Source organism: Pseudochaenichthys georgianus, chromosome 13 (assembly GCF_902827115.2).
Source record: "Pseudochaenichthys georgianus chromosome 13, fPseGeo1.2, whole genome shotgun sequence".
NCBI classification, from domain to species: domain Eukaryota; kingdom Metazoa; phylum Chordata; class Actinopteri; order Perciformes; family Channichthyidae; genus Pseudochaenichthys; species Pseudochaenichthys georgianus.
The window spans coordinates 17170049-17190977 of NC_047515.1; the positions used below are offsets into that span (position 1 = coordinate 17170049).

At 40.4% G+C, this 20929-nt stretch overlaps 1 protein-coding gene across 1 annotated transcript in view; it reads right to left on the reverse strand.

Annotated features, from left to right (window-relative positions):
* Positions 1–20929, reverse strand: part of b3glcta (beta 3-glucosyltransferase a) — a 58458-nt gene that overhangs the window by 23278 nt on the left and 14251 nt on the right. The window contains exon 3 of the mRNA XM_034097203.2: positions 11540–11582. Within this exon, the coding sequence (XP_033953094.1) occupies positions 11540–11582 (43 nt within the window). The remainder of the gene's footprint in view (positions 1–11539; positions 11583–20929) is intronic.

The window sequence follows — 20929 nt, forward strand, 5'->3', positions numbered from 1 at the left end:
CTTATTTGCTGACAATATGCTCAGATACCATCTTTGTCATTGACTCAGAGGCCTGTAGTTCCTCTTTATGTGAAATCCATTTTACAGGGCAGCAGCAGTGACACAGCTCAGTGAAGAATGACATTGGCTGCACAAACACGTCCACACAAACCCGGTGGGCTTTCACGACCAGTACAATCAAAACTAGACCAAAGGACCGGGGGGGGAGGGAAAAAAAAGATCTGACATTCTGTCTTTGGCTCTGTACAATCACATTTGACATCTCCTTAATCTGTTAGCTGTCCCTCAAACCAACCTGAAGTCTGCAGGTACTGGCTGGAATGAATGTGACAACAAAAGGCTTTTCAAGAATTAGAAAAGTAGAGAGTTGGGAGCCAATATCAAGGTGTCAAGTACAAAGAAAAGCAGAAGACATGTCAAAGATTTCCTGCTATGACAGGCAGCTCAGAAACTTCCCAATAATGAGATGTACTGGGATTTTACTTTCCTCTTCATTTAGGCTCAAACTGAAATAACAGGCTTTGTGCAAACAGAACTCACTTGCTTGACGTTTTAATTAGCTACTTAAGTATGTGTGCAGCATATAGTGAGAAAGGTGTACCAATCATAAATTATGATCACCAGAATACACTTTTCCCATAAAGCTTTGCAAAATGTGCTGATTAATGAAATGTAGTGTTTAGGTAACAGCCACTAGTGACAGGACTCTTATCTTCCCAGTGGAATATTGCAAAGGCAACAAGAGGAAAAAGGGAAAGGGCGAGTGCTGACAATGTCTGGATTAGATGGATAGCCTCCTCCTTAATTACACTACTTTAACCTATTCCCACCCTGGGTAAGCATATTAACAGCGGGTTCAGGGGTAGACACTATGTCAGGGTACAGTATCTGTGTCACATCTTTTTTAATTAAGTGTTGGTGGGTGTGACTCCCCGTTGCTCCGCTGATAACAAAGGTCCCATTGATCCTGGAGCCCTGGAGAAGGGGGGGATATACTTACTAAATCTCAGCATGTCCATCTCCCAACAGATCTAACCTCCAGCGGGAGCTAAGCTTACAGAGCGAACACCACTAAATGTCCTTCTGCTGAGTTTTCTAAATGAATGTGTGTGTGTGTGTGTGTGTGTGTGTGTGTGTGTGTGTGTGTTTCTTTCACATAAAAGCAGTGCATTTTAAAGCCTCAGGTGAGCTAGCAGCTTCCTGATACTGCACAGTACAGCAATATTGGCTGCATGAGACAAACAGCAGAAATCAGATAAGAAGGTTGCCGATTCCTCATTCTGCAGATAATGCGAACCCCTGATGTCAAAGCAGAGGAGAATCCAAGGCAGAAAACAAAAATAATTAAGACTGAATTCACGTGCCTCATCTCCGCACTAATGGCTTTCAAACCACATGGAGAAAAGGAAAAGTCCCGTTATAACGCCCTTCTTCCTCCACCTCCATCATTCTGTGCCCTTCTCCTATCAGGTGAAAATCACCTCTGTGCAATACCTTGACACTCGCGGCAGCCAATGCAAGATTACAACGGTGAAATCGATATGTCTACCAGTATTTAATTATAGCACAAACTACGCCTTTGGTGCCAAGGATTCCACCTTTTAAGTGGATGTGTGAGATGATCCACAGATGCCTCTAATCTGAAAGGAATATGAAAACATCCAGAATGCTTGTAGCTTGCCCTTGCATTGCTAGGGTGTTATACTATAAGAGGACGTTAAAGGGGCCCTATTATGGTTTTTGGAACATCCCTTTCCTGTTGTGTGTTATATAGATTGTAGTCCTTTGTTTACTTCCAAGACAACGCTACTTCACTACGTAACACTTGTTCTTCTATTAGCTAGCGCCTAATCATAACATAGCCGGCCAGCTAACCAATCAGAGCAGACTGGGCTCTGGGTTCAGACAGAAGATGAACGGAGGTGCTGCAGCACAGGAAGTATGAGGAAAAATAAAGCACTTTGTGAACATTAAAGTATGTAAACATGCCACAGTAGCGGCACAACATACAATTAGCAAACCTGAAAATGGTTATAATAACTTCTACTTAGAAATGTGTGCACCACAAGCTGACTGCGATATAGCTCCATTATATATGAGAGAAGCAAAACCGCCTACGGCTGATATCTTTAACACTTGGCAACTCACACCAAAATAATCTAAATTGATCAATGTGTCTTGAAAAGTTTAGGAGAAGCCAAGTTGGTGCACATCCTAGAAAAAACATTTTATTTTTTAAACTTATACAAAAATTACATTTGAGTTCAAATAAATCATCATTCTAAAAGGCATGGCACGCATCCGCTAGTGTATCTGTAGACTCTTCCCTCTTCTTGTAAAGCCCTTGTTGCTTGACAGTGTGTATGTATTGTTTTTTCAGTTTTTAGAATTGTCACAGAGGAAATTATTTTAGTACCAGCAGTTTCAACTCTAAAATAATAATAGTATTCCCAGGGGTGCTATTCAGTGCTATTACGCAATCAATTCATCTGCTTAGTAGAAGGGCGAAGATGTGAAACAGCAACCTGGTGCAAAACATGCCAAAAAGCTTGTTTCTGGCAGTTAAGTGAAATACACGGATGCCTCTTGGCTGAACATAATATGCCTCGAATGAAATAGATTGAAACTTGCTCGGGAGACGAAGCCAAAGCCCCGGTCACATTGGAACAGATGATTTTATTTTGCCAGGCTGATGGAACTAGAAAGCATGAGTCTAGTGTTCGTTTGCCTCCCCTCACTCATTCAGTATTCCACTGGGGCCACTTCACAGAAGAAAAAAAAAACGATCAGCCTTGAAATATATTGGATGAAATGAGACACAGGGGAATACTGCCTCTTTCTTTCTCTGATCCGATGCCTTTCTCAATGCCACCCTTTAAGGCCTCCCCAACACTGTGTGAAGACTTTTCAGCACATAAGAGGGGATAGGATCAGACTGATTCAAGAATCAAGGACAATAAACTACATGGACAACGTGTTTGTATTTCCTGGTGTGTGCCAAATACAAGAGGGTGTAGTAAATATCCGCACTTGAATGTAGATTGTGCGCTCTCGTTGTGGCCTGGCCCTGCAGTGTTGTCACCTCATTAACACAAATCAATAGTGACACTTCCTTAGAGCAGGATGGCAGACGTTGCCAAGTGGCAGAGGAGCTGAGAGCTCACTGACCTCCAGGCACTCCTGGAGCTCTGTCATCTCCATCAGTGTCACAGAGCAGGTGTGTGTAGTCACCAGAGCTGTTTCAGGTAAGTTTCCTTCCAGCCTGGACTATCTGCATCCCCACAGTTAAGAAACAATTGTCCACCCAAGGAAACCAACAGAGAGCATGCAGATCGCTAGTGTAAATGCAATGATAAATGCCTGCTTGAGTCGAGAGGGATACAATTCTGCAAGTGGAGCCATTAGGCTGTTGTGGTAACAATGAAACCGTCATGAAAGATCCTAAGCTCTTCATTGCCAGCACATTTTTCAAAGATGACTGAGGATGTCAATAGCTAATTTCCATAGGCTGACTTTCTCATCCAGCAGCTGATTGTGCTGCTGTAAAACCTGCTCCACTCCAATGACTCACATTATTGAACTCCCGAGACAAAATGGCACAGAATCATCCTTCTACTAAAAACTCCATCTCTCTCTCCACCTCGCATCCAAAAACGGTGCATCCGAAAGACATTCCACACTGAAGAGAATTGGGTTGCAGTTTCCGGGCCAAACTAACCATGACCGTCACACCACACAGCACCAGGATTTAATAGCCAATCCACAGACAGCAGGTGATATCCAATCTGGTAGCCCAAATTCAATATTGCAAACTTTTTAGTCTGTTGAGTTTGATTATCTGGTATGTCTCATACAGCAAGTGAAACGATTTTCCATCAGCCCTCTTCTCATATTCATACAGACTTTTAATTGCCTTGCACATGATCAATAGAGAGCATGGTGTATTTAACTTTCAGCCTGCTGCTGAAAAGGTCAGAATCATAAATATCTCTTAGTAAGTAGAGGAAAATAGAAGAGAGGGGGAGAAAGGAAGGAAGTGAAAGGAAGCAAACCAATCGAGTGATAGGGAGATGCACCACAATTGCAAAAGAGGAAGGGAATACATGTGTGAGAGAGAGATAAGGTATATACAGTGGGGCAAAAAAGTATTTAGTCAGCCACCAATTGTGCAAGTTCTCCCACTTAAAAAGATGAGGCCTGTAATTTTCATCCTAGGTACACTTCAACTATGAGAGACAGAATAGGGGAAAGAATCCAGGAAATCACATTGTAGGATTTTTAAAGAATTTATTGGTAAAATAAGTATTTGGTCACCTACAAACAAACAAGATTTCTGGCTCTCACAGACCTGTAACTTCTTCTTTAAGAGCCTCCTCAGTCCTCCACTCGTTAACTGTATTAATGGCACCTGTTTGAACTCGTTATCCGTATAAAAGACACCTGTCCACAACCTCAAACAGTCACACTCCAAACTCCACTATGGCCAAGACCAAAGAGCCCTCAAAGAACACCAGAAACAAAATTGTAGACCTGCACCAGGCTGGGAAGACTGAATCTGCAATAGGTAAGCAGCTTGGTGTGAAGAAATCAACTGTGGGAGCAATTATTAGAATATGGAAGACATACAAGACCACTGATAATCTCCCTCGATCTGGGGCTCCACGCAAGATCTCACCCTGTGGGGTCAAAATGATCACAAGAACGGTGAGCAAAAATCCCAGAACCACACGGGGGGACCTAGTCAATGACCTGCAGAGAGCTGGGACCAAAGTAACAAAGGCTACCATCAGTAACACACTACGCCGCCAGGGACTCAAATCCTGCAGTGCCAGACGTGTCCCCCTGCTTAAGCCAGTACATGTCCAGGGGCCCGTCTGAAGTTTGCTAGAGAGCATTTAGATGATCCAGAAGAGGATTGGGAGAATGTCATATGGTCAGATGAAACCAAAATAGAACTTTTTGGTAAAAACTCAACTAGACATGTTTGGAGGAGAAAGAATGCTGAGTTGCATCCAAAGAACACCATACCTACTGTGAAACATGGGGGTGGAAACATCATGCTTTGGGGCTGTTTTTCTGCAAAGGGACCAGGACGACTGATCCGTGTAAAGGAAAGAATGAATGGGGCCATGTATCGTGAGATTTTGAGTGACAACCTCCTTCCATCAGCAAGGGCATTGAAGATAAAACGTGGCTGGGTCTTTCAGCATGACAATGATCCCAAACACACCGCCCGGGCAATGAAGGAGTGGCTTCGTAAGAAGCATTTCAAGGTCCTGGAGTGGCCTAGCCAGTCTCCAGATCTCAACCCCATAGAAAATCTTTGGAGGGAGTTGAAAGTCTGTGTTGCCCAGCAACAGCCCCAACACATCCCTGCTCTAGAGGAGATCTGTATGGAGGAATGGGCCAAAATACCAGCAACAGTGTGTGAAAACCTTGTGAAGACCTACAGAAAACGTTTGCCCTCTGTCATTGCTAACAAAGGGTATATAACAAAGTATTGAGATGAACTTTTGTTATTGACCAAATACTTATTTTCCACCATAATTTGCAAATAAATTCTTTAAAAATCAGACAATGGGATTTTCTGGATTTTTTTTTTTTTTACTCATTCTGTCTCTCATAGTTGAAGTGTACCTAGGATAAACATTACAGGCCTCATCTTTTTAAGTGGGAGAACTTGCACAATTGGTGGCTGACTAAATACTTTTTTGCCCCACTGTATATATATATATATATAGATAGGGGAAAGCTATGAGAAGAAGTAGTGACGCAAAGACTCACTAAACAACCACACAGTAAATGCAACACGTAAAATATTGTGAAAAAGGGTCTCCAATTTGTGTTAATTACACTCATTAGAGTTCATAACCCTATGGACAAGTGTGCTGAAGACTAATGAGAGTTGAACTTAACCCTTAAACCTCATTTAGAATCAATAATTCAGGAAGCTAAGGCAATTAAAGCTTAACAGATTCCAGGGTTTGCTTACAAAAGCCATTCATTATTCATAATAGTATTATTTGAAACCACATGGAAATAGAGTTATTTACCTGGCTTCTGAAAGGCTGATTTCTATTTTTGATGAATGAATCATTTCATAGCCCATACATCAATATAATCCAGCACTGTTTGGAACCATTTTGAGAATGCAAGTGCGGTGTTCATTTAATGAGGACAATACAGTTATTGGCTGTGCTTAGAATAGGAAATACAAACAAGCAGAAACAACAACATGCAGCCAAGCACAACATGAGGGGTTAAGAAGTAGCTAAAGAAAGGATAACACACAGAGAGTGTGGGTTGGTATGCAGGAAGAGTTAGTTTAATATCTTGTGAACATTCTACCTTTTGAAGATGCAATGCGAATGGCCTGAAAGCTGGCTCTGAGCCACTTCATGAATATAATGCCACCTCTGAAGGGACAGTAGCACTGCCCTCCTGGGCCAAATAATTGTTACAATGACAATCTGATTTAAATTCTGGCACAACCTCTCTGCTATCAAGCAATTCCATTCATTGTTTGTGGCACAGAGTTTCCCTGTGCCCTCAACGACGCTGTACTAAGAAAAATCGAACTTTAAAAATAAAAACTGCTAAGTCAGTGTTACTTGCGCCTGCTGTTTGCTGTAATATTTGTCTTCCTCCCACATATAAAGAACCAAAGCTACAGTCATTTTTTCCCCCAACAACTCCCGCGTTGACAATTTGATTATGGTGCTATTCCCTCACAGTCAAAGAGCAATGGTTTATTTCCAAATGTGCGACAAAGTTCAACAATCATTCAAGGAAACAAAGATAACTGACCAGGATAAACTGTAGAATCCGAAAAAAGGTAGAAACCATTCTAGAACTGAGCCAAGAGTTTTTTAGTTTTAAGAACATAAGAGTAAATAATAACACACTGTTTCATTGTCTCCGTTTTAAGGTTTCTTTCACCTTTCGACTAGCAGAAGTTGCAGTTACTTGGCGAAAAAAAAGTATGTCCACTCAAAATATGATTTCAACACGTTTGTATATGTTTCTTATATTTTGTACATGTTCCACAGCTAATCGTCTCCATAATATGGTTGAAGGAAAAAACTTCATCAAAACCCAAGTGTGAAAAGTCACTTTTAATGTAGGGCCTTGTCATTTCTTAGGTTGTAGTGGTAGTGTAAAATCCTTTAGGAACAAGTAGCAAGAAAACATCTTGATTGAAAACACAAAAAAGATAGATAACTGCAATAGAGCAGATCAAAACTTGTATATCTGCACTGATTAGAGTGAATGACTAAAATGAAGAGAATTCGGAGGAATACGATAAACCCCCCAATAAAAAGGTATATTATGTAAAATCATAGTTAAGTAAGTAAAACATTTTTATTATGGTCTGGGGGAAAAGCTAACTGTATTATAATCGAAACTGCCTATGTTAATGTAAAAATATAAATATCAGATGCACAATTTTATGAAATGATGACACCATAAACATTTAGATATATTTCCTAGTCACACTTTCACTCTGCAATCCGGTCCGCCCTGGGAAGAATCTGTAGGGAAATGAAAACTCGATTTAAAGCACAAACAAAGTGTGACAAGTGACAACCTTTGTGCAACAGGAAGAGGATAATGTGTTCCCCCAGCTATACCAGTTAACAAAAGAATATCGTTTTTTGTAGTTTCCATCCTAACCATGGAGATCAATATAAAGTGTGTCCTATGTTGTTGGCAGTTACTCTGCACTGAGGAAAGTGGTTGTGTTCTCTTTGTAACGGATGCATCAACAATAGTATGATTGGAAATGCCAGGTTGGGAATATGTCAGTTTCCACTTTAACAGCTTCTCTTGTACAAATACATGACTTCCCTGTGCTCCACATGTATGAATGTGTACTCTAAACAGGAGCAGTAAGTCAGAACACATTATCTGAAACTACCCTCTATAATTTTAAAGTTTAAAAGAAAAAGGTTCTTGAAATTCAATATCATTCATTTTCTGTGAATCCTCTACTGTGAAACTGCATATAAAGCCTCCTTTTAACTATTGCAACATTTTCTTCTTCAGACGACCGGTCTCAAAATGAAGTGAATTGACTGAATTGATTGGGCTAGACAGCCAAAGGCCTTACACGATTTGGGATATGAGAAGACGAAGAAGAACTGGGATGCAACAGTAAACTGTGTTAAAAACAGACATGCGTTGATTGTATTGTAGGAGATTGTGTTACAATCAGTAGGGGGTTAGGGCCCTGGGCACGGATCGAGAGCGTTTTAAGCGATCATATTTTAATCATGCCATTTTGAACAATTTATTTTCCTTGGGCATGTCTGTCGGTGACGTTCTCCAAGGTTTTAGCTATTCATGTTGCTAAGCTGTAACAATAGTCAAACCTCAAAAATGTTAAAACACTACATGCCGCACAATACTGTATGTCTAGGACTTGCAATGATTTTTGTAGGTGAATGTGTCATTTTAGATATGCATAGTGTACAACTGCATAATGCCCAATTTCATTCAGACTTAAATGAAACATCAATCCCTTTTAGATTTGGCACATTGTGTTTACTCCAAAGAAACATTGTTTTGTGATTACATGGAACATCTTCTAAAAGTCTCCAGCTCCTTCAGAAAAAACAATCCAGGTATAACTTTGCTGTTCTCTGTATTTTAACACAATAGAAAGCCAAACTTTCCTTTATTCATCTCCTGAATGCCTGCCCACATATAATTTTCTCTGCAGGCGAGTGTAGCTCTTCTGCTGTGACAGAGGAAAATTACTATAGTGGTGCCAGATAGTGAAGCTCCAATTATTTTCGAGATAGCTGTCTGTCTGTTTGTATTTTCTCTCTGTGCTGAGGTGCCAAATGAGAGCATTATGAAGTTGCTTTTGTGCGCCTTCACATCTGTGGTGACCCAGTTGAATGAACAACAGGCAGAGGTCCAGGAAGCTCCAAACTCCTCTGCAGCCTCCCGAAAATCACTGAGGGTGATTGTATGAGCTCCCTGTAGCATGAAAGGCATGCATGAGATCCTTTTTTTGCTCTACTTATGAAATTCCTGGTTGCTGTCAGATCGATAAAGAGATGGGACTATATTTATGAAAAAGCCAGAGGAACTGTGGAGATTACATTTTCACGACAGGCATCAGACAAAAGCCCTTTTACCAACATATTCATAAATGTCACCCTTTCCAACATTTTACATTTCAAGATTCACTAGTTATGATTACATAAAGTGATAATGTTTTTCAATACTGTTCCTTTGAATGTCATCCAACATTCCTGTTTCTAATACAGATAGACTCAAATATCAAAACAAAGACCCAATGATGACCCAACTATCATAGATAGCAGCAATATCCTTGATGTGAATACAAATGTTTATAGTAGTGCTGTCAAAATTATCGCGTTAACGGCGGTAATTAATTTTTTGAATTAATTGCGTTAAAATATTTAACGCATTTAACGCATGTGCAGAATGGCCCGCCCCATACGTGCCACCAGTGGCAGCGCCAGGGTATGGCTGGGGTAGGCTACACCCATACCAAGAAATGGCTTAGCCCCACCATGAAAAATGATGTTAAAGTAATCAAAATAAAGTCTGCCAACTCGCGTGGAGTAAATTGCACAGACAGCAGTTAGTAAGATTGATTTCAGTAGCCACGGTTTTGAAAACTTTTGTCACGTAGTGATCGTCTTCTCAATAGAACATCTTTGGTAACGGCGTGGTGTTGTTGCAGGAAGTCCCGACGGAGAATATTTTTGCTGTAGTACAGGGCAGAGCCATATAATAGTAATAATATGGCTCTGGTACAGGGGTGCACATAACTGGTACGCAGGTTATGTGCCAAAACTACGCCAACCGGCTGCGGAGGGAGACTCCCCCCTTCACTGGAGAACTGCGCTAAAAGCGCTGATCACAACGTTCACACTCTGTGGTCACGAAGTACTCCACTAGCCGCCGCCCCCCCCCCCCCCCCCCCCCGACTTTCCTGAAGTACTCCCCCGTTGATAGAAATCAACACGTCATGAATTAAGACCCCACGGTTTGATGATTGATAGGTGTGTGGGTTGTCTTTCATTTTGACATGCAGAAAAATGTTATAATAAACATTAGCCGCATTCACACTGCGGTACTTTTCCCACAAAGGTTCATGCGAACTTAGTTCATGATCGCGTTCACACCAAAAAGAGCCGGTACTAAAAGTAGTTCATGCGAACCTTTTTACCCCCTCCGGCTCTTTTTTGAGAAAAGAGCTATATTCCTGATTGGCTGGGCGAATTGCAAACCACGCCCCGTAAAACTCCCAAAAAGTGTTGTGAAGCCGCCATTTTATTATCCTCGCATTAGCATTATTAGCATTAGCCCAGCGCAGAAACGCAGAGAGAATAATTTATGGCAACACAAAATAAAACATGGGAGCGGTGGAGATGAGGAGGTGTCGGCGTTCTGGCGATTTACTCGGAAGGCTTCAGTAGAAGCTGCTGGGACTCCCAGCAGCTTCTACTGAAGCCAGTCCTCAACTCCGGGGACTTCCGGCCGGGGACTTTGGGCGGCAGTATACGCCGTGAAGTGGGTTGCGGCCTGCCAGTAAACCCAAAGCAGAAGAAGAAGAAGTGACGTCAGCGGCTTCATTTGCCTAATCCACCCCCAGGGACTTTTTCTGGTGTGAACGCGATCTGTACTTAGTTCATGCGAACTAAAGAGTTCGCATGAACTAAATTCGCATGAACCTTTGTGGGAAAAGTACCGCAGTGTGAACGCGGCTATTGATACTGTATGTTAAATGGATATATCCGCCTTCTTTCATTTATCTTTCCATTCCCACAACAATATACATAAATAAATGGCATATTTTGGACATAGTTCGAATGGTGATTAATCATGATTAATACATTTTTAAGCTGTGATTAATCTGATTAAAAATTGTAATCGTTTGACAGCCCTAGTTTATAGCCATAATAATTACTATAGTCTCTGATAACATCTATTAAGCATATCATGATTTCACAGGGAGCATCTGTTTTTTTATTTTATTTCTTAAGAATAAACAGGGTTTCATTTGTATATTCAGGAGGGAGATATTCGTCGCTTGTAAATGAAAACAGGGGTGCGTTCAGAACTGCCTTTTTCTCGTCCCTAGCATGGTGTCCTTGATAAAGTCTTTAATTTGTCCCTTCTTGTATGTTAAAAATACATCTGACCCTTAAATAAAATATTAGTTAGAAAGTAGATTGTAACAATTATAGGTGTGATGAACCTTTCTCCAGTCATATACTTATTATTTTATTTATGTACTTTTTATAACGTGGCATATGTAGTTAGGCTACTTTTCATGATGCAACGGATATGCCCCATGGACTCCTATCTGCAATTAAGTTATATGTAATGTGTCATTTTAAAAGTAGGGTCATTTAGAGCCATTCTCCTAAATGGAAATGCCTGAAGCGTTGTGCTTCAGTGAGTATTTCATTGGCAAGCCATTTATTTGATGTTCTTTCATTGTTTTATTTTCCTACATTTTCGACTACTTCAATTGGATATGAATAAGACTTACCCAGTTGATTGTGGTGGATGACATGCTGCACATCATCTTGGCTCTGAAAAGACAGAAATACTTTTTTCAACAATTACAGCAACGAAACAATTCTTCAAACACATCTTCAAATAATGACCTATATACATCCACTTTTACGTTGAACAAAATATGCAGAAAATGTCAAAACATGGCTTGTGTTAAGGAGGTCAGTTTCAGCTAAATACTCCATTTCGTCTTCCTAATCATTAATTAAGGCTTAGTAAATGAGGAAAGCCCTATGGGTTATTTGGAGAAATAATGGGTGATACCCCACGTCATTAGTCCTTCTTAATTGTGTGGGTTTTGTGCCTGCAGCATTTAAGCTCAGCGCATTCGGCTCAATTAAGGCACTCAACACTGTTCCACCTCCAGAGCTGTCGGGGTACGCTGCAGACCGTGGAGGGATGAGTAAATCAATCACAAGCCAAGCTAACTTTGAAGGGTTGTCTTTTACCTCCATCATTCAGAGGAAATCTTTCAGTCTTGGGAGAAGGCGAGAACGTGCAAGTTCTGGCTCTTTCAAGAACTCAAGAGCGGCAGAGTATTAATAGATAATGACAAACCCAGGCCTGATTTGATTTATGACTTGCTCTAGACTAACAATCATTTTACTGGCAAGCTGTTGCAGCCTTCAGAGAGCTTAACTAAGTCATAAATTCACTCTCGGTGGGTGTGGTGCAGTGGTTACAGAGAATCACTTTTGGTGGCTGTTGTGTGAAGAAGCCTATATGTAACGCACTATCTCAGCACATTTCGAGGGAGAGCAATTTTCATAATAGAAAAATAAACCTATCAATTTAGTCGATTTCAGATGAACAGTTTCATATGGCTGTCATGACCACATTTATTTTTTGGAGGGGCATTTGTTTCCTGCACTGTCGTATCTTTCCTGTTATATTAATCAGGCACATTTTCTGATGAAAGAAATGACAGAAGGAAGTTCTCCATATGCACAGTGATGTGGCGTGCATATGTAAAGCTCTTTGCCTTTCCTGATTCTTCAGGTGATCAGAGTTAAAAAATATATGCACAGGCAGGCAAGATCATATCAGGATGATTTAATTCAGTGGGTACAAGACATCAGCTTAATTGGACTCAGTAGCATTAGTCATGCCTGCAAGGTTTCTGTCTCATCTTATCAAACACTACTCTGAAATCATTTCCTCAGCTGAAGAGAGAGGGCACCTCGAGGAAGGAATGCATCTCACATAGCCAGAGAATCTGACTCGTTATCAGATAATAACTCTAATCAAGCTTTGGTAAAGGCTAATACTCATAAAACAAAGTTGGTCGCTGTGACAGAAGACTGGCAGCTGCAAAGTTTTTCGCTCATTCTTCTCCGACAGAGAGGAGACAGAAAATCAGTGCAATGTAACTGTAGGAAGAAATAAATGAAGACCTTCGAGGGATGAATTAAGTGGTTGCTGAAACGTTACCAATATTATTGAGTTGTGTGTGTCTGTGATGCATACAAGTGAACTACATGACACTACTGTAGATAAGACCTAATGTTTTATGGCAGGTCTTAATCAAACTTTAATGACAAATCTCTAAATCCAGTCGTATACTTTTACACATCAATTTGTAATGTTGCTGCATATTTCAGAAGTTATTTTGTAATGAGCGGTTGTAATATAGGCCTTGTATTCCCAGTATTACAAACAACTGTGCAGCGTTATGTTGTCCGTTTAGCCTTCAAGCTCATTGATGCATTACTATACCTCCACTTCTCAGATAATATGATGTTATTTATGTATCTAATATTTAGATTGAATGCCTATATATCAGGTTATGTTGTATTTATACTTGTTTTAATGCTTTCCTACCTTTTTCATTATGAAACTCCAATGCTCTGTAGGCAAAATTAAAATCATGAAATTTATCTTGTAATTTTAAACGGAACGAAAACAATAAATCAAAGTTTGTTTGTTTGATAATATACATAAATCTACTGTACGATCAAATGTAATCAACAAGGTGAATGAACGTGTTTAAAAAGTCATTCTTTGGATCTTTAAATCCTGCACGTTGATCACTCTTCAAAAGAAAATCGCAGCAGTTGAGTGACACCAGGGCTACAAATCTGTCTCTGGTAAACGATCTTATAATCTGCAGAAAAATTAACTCAGATCAAGTCAAACATCGTTTTTGCCATTACAGAGAAATGAATTATCCTCAGCTTACAGAGCTCAACACTTTCTGGCCTTGTATGCTTCTGCACGCAGGTAACGCTCTCCCTAATCCAATCTGACAGCAGGCTGTCAGCCATTTGCAGCAGAATCAGAAACCCATAGCTGTTAGAAAAGGAATTGCTTTGAGTCTACACTGTCTATCCATCTGAAGGGGTTAGTTTCACCATGCCTTGAGCGCTTTTGGTGTGTGGCACCTCAGCACTGATGTAGACAGACAGAAATGTTGTGCCTCGTGTAGCTAAACCTCAGAACAGCGGCTACGGTTTTCCCAAAAGAGGTGTAGAGCAAACTTCTTGAAAACGATGCTTAATGTGATTGTTACGTTATCAAGGACATAAGCAAAGACAACCCTTTGAGCCCTGCCTTTGATTTGGCGGCTCTTCAAAGACTTACAAGGCAAAGCTCCTGCCCCCTGCGACAGCTCTCAATCCCGAGGGCTCAGACGCTCCACTGATGTGTGTGACCTGTCAGGTCACATTAGCTTTCTCTTCACTGATGGAAACAATAATTCAAGGTTGCAGGACTTTCATATATGAGAAAAATGTGCGATGTTACCAGACGCTGGCTGTCTAGAAGGACTTTAAGATCCTTGGGAACCGAGGAGGACACAGTTATTAATGATGGCCCTTCTGTATTTAAATTAAGTGAGGATTCAAATAGTTTGTCGGTAAAGTGCAAATTGTCAGCTTAATTTAGAGGAGGCTTTCAGATCCATTGAGGTGAATTAACACGCCTTTTGTATGCTTCCTTAATATCAGGGTGCCAGAAGAAGTAATTTTATATTCACAAGTAAAAGCCCTTAATGTGTGATGAGTTAATGGCTTGAAACGTCTGCTGCCTTTGAACATTAGCAGGCAATTCTTCATATCCTCTTTCTGCATTTTGTTGACTTTAAATGGAAAATAGGAAAAAAAGAATGTTGATAACAGTCATTCCAGAATCAGGCAGTTAGCATCCCTGAAACGAGAATCTAATGGGGTGCCATTCACTGGATAGTTACATACATGACATCATGTTAGAGCAGGGGTGGGGAACCTTTTTCCTCTCAAGGGCCATTTCAATTTTTTCAACATCCTCCGTGGGCCATACAAATTATTGACCTCTGCTTAAAAATACTAAAATCACAGCCCATTAATTTGGCCTTTCTTTCATGCTGTGCAAAGAAAAAGCAACCTCTTAATCCAGATATCTTGCCATGACTCGCGCATGCATGCACGGTTGTGGCATGACCACCAAAACAGAAAGATATGAACACAAGATGTGTGCAATTTAGTTTCCTATCCATGTGAATATGATTTAAGTAGGGGGGGGGGGACCTAACCTCCTCTAGGGGGATCCGGGGGGCATGTTCCCCCGGGAAGATTTTTTTTTTTAAATGTTGAAGTTAAAAGCATCAATCTGGTGCACTTTGAGAGCAACATTGAGAGATCTATGGATACATCTCTCAACACATATGATTATGAAACAGAACTGTAAGCAGATTTTCTATTTCTTTATGGATATTTTACAAATCACTTCCCTTTCAAACTGTATTCTTGTTTATTAATAACAACTTTTTTTGACTGTCATATAGTATTTTATACCTGTTTACTTTTTTTTTTTTATAACTATAATGATCATATAAAGATGTGCCTTTACCTCACTGGTTGGAGAAAAAGCTTCTTATATTCGTTAGCATAGCTAGCTAACCAGATGCTAATAACAACAAAGTTATTGACTGTATGATCAGTATGACAGACACTGGGCTTTCAACTAAAGACACAGACATGCAAAAAACTGCGGCATGTGTACGGCTCCTTATGGGTACCGACATTTGTGATCTCCCGGCCCGGAGCGACGTCCTGGTGCTCTCCGGCAGCTCTAAACCCCCGTCGGACGAGAGATATACCACGTGATGACACGTTAGGCTCGTGTTGTGTTCAAGGACCCTGACCTTGGCCAGGAAAAACAGGCACTCGCTTGTTTAATTCTTTTGCGGTTTAGATTTCTTAATTTTTTTTCTTTTTTGCGTGAGTTACCTCGAGGGCCGTCTCAAATTGTCTCGCGGGCCGTATACGGCCCGAGGGCCGGAGGTTCCCCACCCCTGTGTTAGAGGATCGAGGTTGAAGCTGCATGTCTCAGATAAAAAGTCAGCATCCTGACTAGTTGGTGATCTACGAAGTAGGGAAATTATATAATATAAGGAAAATTGATAGACGAGAGCATTTTTCTTTTTAAGTTAAACCCAGTACACTGTATATAAAAGTATATTAACTAGAAGTCTACACTTCCCAACATATAAGACAGAAGATAAATACTACACAGTGCATGTGTTAATTGTGGGCAGGCTTTTTATATAACCCGTAAACCCACATGTAGTAAATGATGCACTCCTTTGCTTTAAAATCAATGCTCACTGAGGCCCACTGACTACTAGTTGGCAGACTTGCAGAGGATTGCAGGTTCGGGCAGATAAACACACTGATACATTCTTTCTCTAATGCTCTTGTGTTTTTGAAAAGGCAAAAAAAAAGACTTTCTTTTCTACGCTGAATTCTACTCTTATCAAATAAACTATGCCCACTGCTCTGGCATGTGCCGAAAAACAGCAATAAATATGTCGTCAAAGAGCAATAAAGTTGCTAACTTGGCAACACTGAAAAAACATAGTAATTATATGTAACTTTAAGATGTAATTGATCGGTGATAATTAGATGTTTCTTTAGGTATAACATTTGTGCTATGGTCTCTGTGTGAACTGTAGCGTAAAAGTGCTAAAACTGGCATACAATGACAAATAAATTAACCTTGTCATTAACTTCTAATGACACCATTTTCATTTTAGCCTCCATTTCTCTCTTTGTGTGTGAAAAAAAACAACGCAGACTTAAAATAGATTTGATTAACAGGGGGCTCAGCTTCGTTAACAATCTGGAATCTAAAAGTGTGAATGAGCGACTAATGTTGCTGCATTTCAATTTCACATTAGCAACTTAAATGTAATTAGCAGGATAAATTACAGTCAGCAGAATATTGCACTCCTGCAGGCCGGGTTAGATCTACAGCTTCTCACTTTCTGTCGCTTCAAATAGGTTTTTGATCTGGGGACCAAAGGCAAATCTGGAAAAATATTTATCTTTGCATTCCAGTACAATTTTGCTTATTTCTATTCTTCCATTAGCTGATGCACTGCTTTCTTTCTTCTTTCACTAATAACGTATGTTGAGGCTGCCTTCTTTTTTTTCAGTTTTGTGACTCTTAATGTTGTATTTACCTGAATATTTTTGGAGTATTTGTTCCCATTTCTTTGAGAAAAAAAAAACGTGTCACTTTTTTTCTTCCAGGTCCATTTGTTAATGCATCAATAATAGCCTTGTGTTTAATTCTCTAAAGTTTTTAGGTTCGTATTTTCAATTTTTCCATCTATAATGGTACAATTTCTCACACAGTAAAGCAGTTCAACTGAGCCACGCTCACTTAGTTAGAAGACTGTACGCAGGAGGCATTCAGCTTTGTTTGAGGCAACCAGACCGCACAGAAATGTTGACATTGGTCCAATTCTGGTTGCCTGGGGTAACTGTTGCGGTCAAGCCCTGCTGTGTAAGTTATTTAGGGTCACAGTACTCCCTGGCCTCTAGGTGAGACGGCTGATATATTTTACCAAAATAAAGAGTGTATTTACTCATGAAAACATAACTCAATGTAGCTTTCATGCTTCACTGTAAATGTGGCTTACCTGAATCGGGTTAAAGAGTTACAAAATGACACTGGTTGCGGTGGGGTGATTTGTCAGCAGCATTATCCAGCATCTGCATCTCTCAAAATATATTGATTTAAGTGTTGTTAGTGTCTTACACAGAAACAAAACATTTCAGTTAAATACCAATTTAACTTAAAGGTCTCCTATCATGCTATTTTTAGGCATAATATTATAGGTCTCAGATATATAAAAAAACATGTCTATGAAGTGTTTTGCTCAAAATACCAAACGGATCAGCCATTCTAGCCATGCTTCATATCCCTCTATTTCACTTCCTGTTACTTAAGTGCTGATTCTGGGTATAAAGCTTATATAAAAATAAAAAGAGGGGGTGGAGCTTATGGCTGCTCATGATAGCAACGTTTCTGATAGGGCTGTGGGTGTAAAGCCAGCCCACATTAAACAACCTTCCCCGTATTCTCCTTTGAGAATAAAAACGTAAACCAAAAAGGTAGAAATGTAAATTAACTTGAAGGGAGACCATCATGATATCTGTCTACATAAATGGACTCTATTTTGATAGAGGCAATCAAATATTTCATGAAGCAGTTACTTTAGGGATCTGTCATGGGCAGAAGTCACCGTCACACTGAGCAAGACAACAGTCTGCCACACAACATAAGACATCATGACCTTTTAATATTCAATTAGACGGTGACAATTTATAATTGATTGAAGGCTAATCTTTAAAACTTATTTTTGGTCTTTATACTGTACTGTGGACCTCACAAATAAAGGTTGTTTTGATATTAGGGTTCAGGTAAGGGATAATGTCAGTAGATACAATTGATCTACCGACTGGCTAAACTGTCCTAGGGAATGCTGGAGAATGAAAAGCTTGTATCCATAAAGTGACAGCTGTTTAGGCAGCACAAATGACATTTAAAGTGATGCTTGGCAGAAAGCAAGTACACTTGCACACATCAGAGAAGATGCTTTTGTTCAAACCAACATGATGACTTCAATTGAGTTGGTTGTGTAAGAAGGCAGCAGCTCTTTTTCTTCAAGAGTTTTCATTACGTCCACAACTGATAGCACTTAAGATTGAGTACACAGAGATGGTTATATTTACTCTTTAAATATAAAAAGGGTGGAAGGTCTAAAAAGTGTCTCCTGCTGCTTCAGTCCTTGGACTATTTAGTGTAATTTCCTCATAATTTCGAATCCAAATAATTGTGCCGTTTCCACTACCTACTGCTAAGCCTTAAGATGAACCCCTAAGAAAAAATTTGTTTTAAATGAAGCTACCATTTAGCTTTGAAAACACATGAAACAGCACAATGAATTAACAAAGATCAGCACTTTCAATTACTTCTGGTAAACTGGTTATGTTCTTGTGAATTTTGTAAGAGTTGTTGTTGCTTTCCCCCCCATTTAGTAACAATCCCTGAAGGCAAAGTCACCCCTTATATAACAATGTGGCCTGTTTGGGCCCAGCAAATACTTTTAAAAGTGTTTTCATGTGTCTTGAGAACATCCAAATGGTGCCAAAGTGACAGGAACAACTTTTTCCATTGGCTTTGCAAGACCCTCCGCAGGAAATGTGTAAATAATTTCTCACACTGCTGTCCTCCTGTATTCTTCTCACAGTTTGGAAGTCCTTAGTGTATGAGATCAAGGCAGTTCTGCTTAAAATCGCAAACCTGTACTACCCTGTTGTTTAACCTGTTTATGAAGCCCTGAAGCAGCAGATAATCACGGTACCTTCGCCAACTTATCCAAGTCGTTCTAAGTTCAAACTGATGCCAATCATCCGAGGCTTCAGGCCGTCTTCAAACTAGGAGGGGGGCGAGAGTTGTAGGAACTTAAAGTGGACCTATCATGCAAAATGCACTTTTGTACGTCTTTTATACATGAATATGTGTCCCCGGTGTTCCAGGGAACTCACCAAGTGTCAGAAAATACAACCCTCTCTCTTTTCCTCCGTACCCAAATCTTTTAAAAACAGGGCTACAACGAGCGGATACAGATTCCATCCGAGCTGACGTCAGCCCGGAATAGTGTTCTTCACACGAGACGTGTCCGTTCACACGAGACCACTCGAAAGCGCTGGAGACGCTGTAGTACATATGCCAGGCCTGTAAGTGGCGCTGTAGTCCTGCCACAAAAGCAGCGAATAAGACTTCCCGCGAATGGTTTCCCTTCTGTTTATTCTCCGCTCTGGCTCTTTTTCTCCCTCCCCGAGGCAAGCGTTTGCTCCTGTTGTAATTCTCTCCGGTTTGCCACCAGCAGATGAAAAACATCTACCTCTCCGCCTCTTCCAAGGGACGAGGGGACCGTGCGGCAGAGTTTCAGTTTTTATCCCCGGTCAACATGTCCGTTACAAAAATCCGGACAAAATTGGAAAAGTGCCGGTCAAAGGTCTTCTTTGTTATTTATTGAGCTTTAAAACAAATGAATAACGACTCTATATAATCATATAAGAACAAAACATGGAGGACGGAGCCTCTCTTTTCCTCCCCCTCTTCTGAGAGCCCAGCAGCTGATCTCCCTCTCCTGCAGGGGGGCGTGGTCAGCTGCAGCTCATTTGCATTAAAGCTATGTCACAGAATCAGCCCTTGCAAAAACAGGGCTGGAATAGAGCAAATACAGCGAAATGAGGCATGGCTAAAATGCATGATCTGTTTGGTATTTTGAAAAAAAACTTCAGACATGTTTTATATAGGTATGGTCCTACAATATATTTTTCAAAATAGCATGATAGGTCCACTTTAAACGTGTCTCTATGCAAGCCACAGACTGTGTTCAAAGACAACCACAGAAAATTACTGCTTTACATATCACATGCCTTTTGTAGCAACGTTAGATGCAACTACTGTATACTGATCAAAGCAGAGCATCTTTTCAAATATCCTGCCTACAAACTTTAAAAGAGGATCATCTTTTCCTCCACCGTGAGGGAGCAAACATCAGCCACGGGATGCGGAAACACATTAAAAGATTATTTATCAATTTTATAAAACATGTTGATGGAAGTGTTATACTAGTTTGGTTGTTGCTACTTAGCATTCTGATATCAGCGTTATCTACACACACACACACACACACACACACACACACACACACACACACACACACACACACACACACACACACACACACACACACACACACACACACACACACACACACACACACACACACACACACACACACACACACACACACACACACACACACACACACACACACACACACACACACACACACACACACACACACACACACACACACACACACACACACACACACACACACACACACACACACACACACACACACACACACACACACACACACACACACACACACACACACACACACACACACACACACACGAGCCCCCGCAGATTTAGCCGGATTTTATTCGTGATGGGATAAGCCCAGATGTTTGAAGTTATTGCCAGATCTTCAATGCTGACCACTGCATGGCACAAC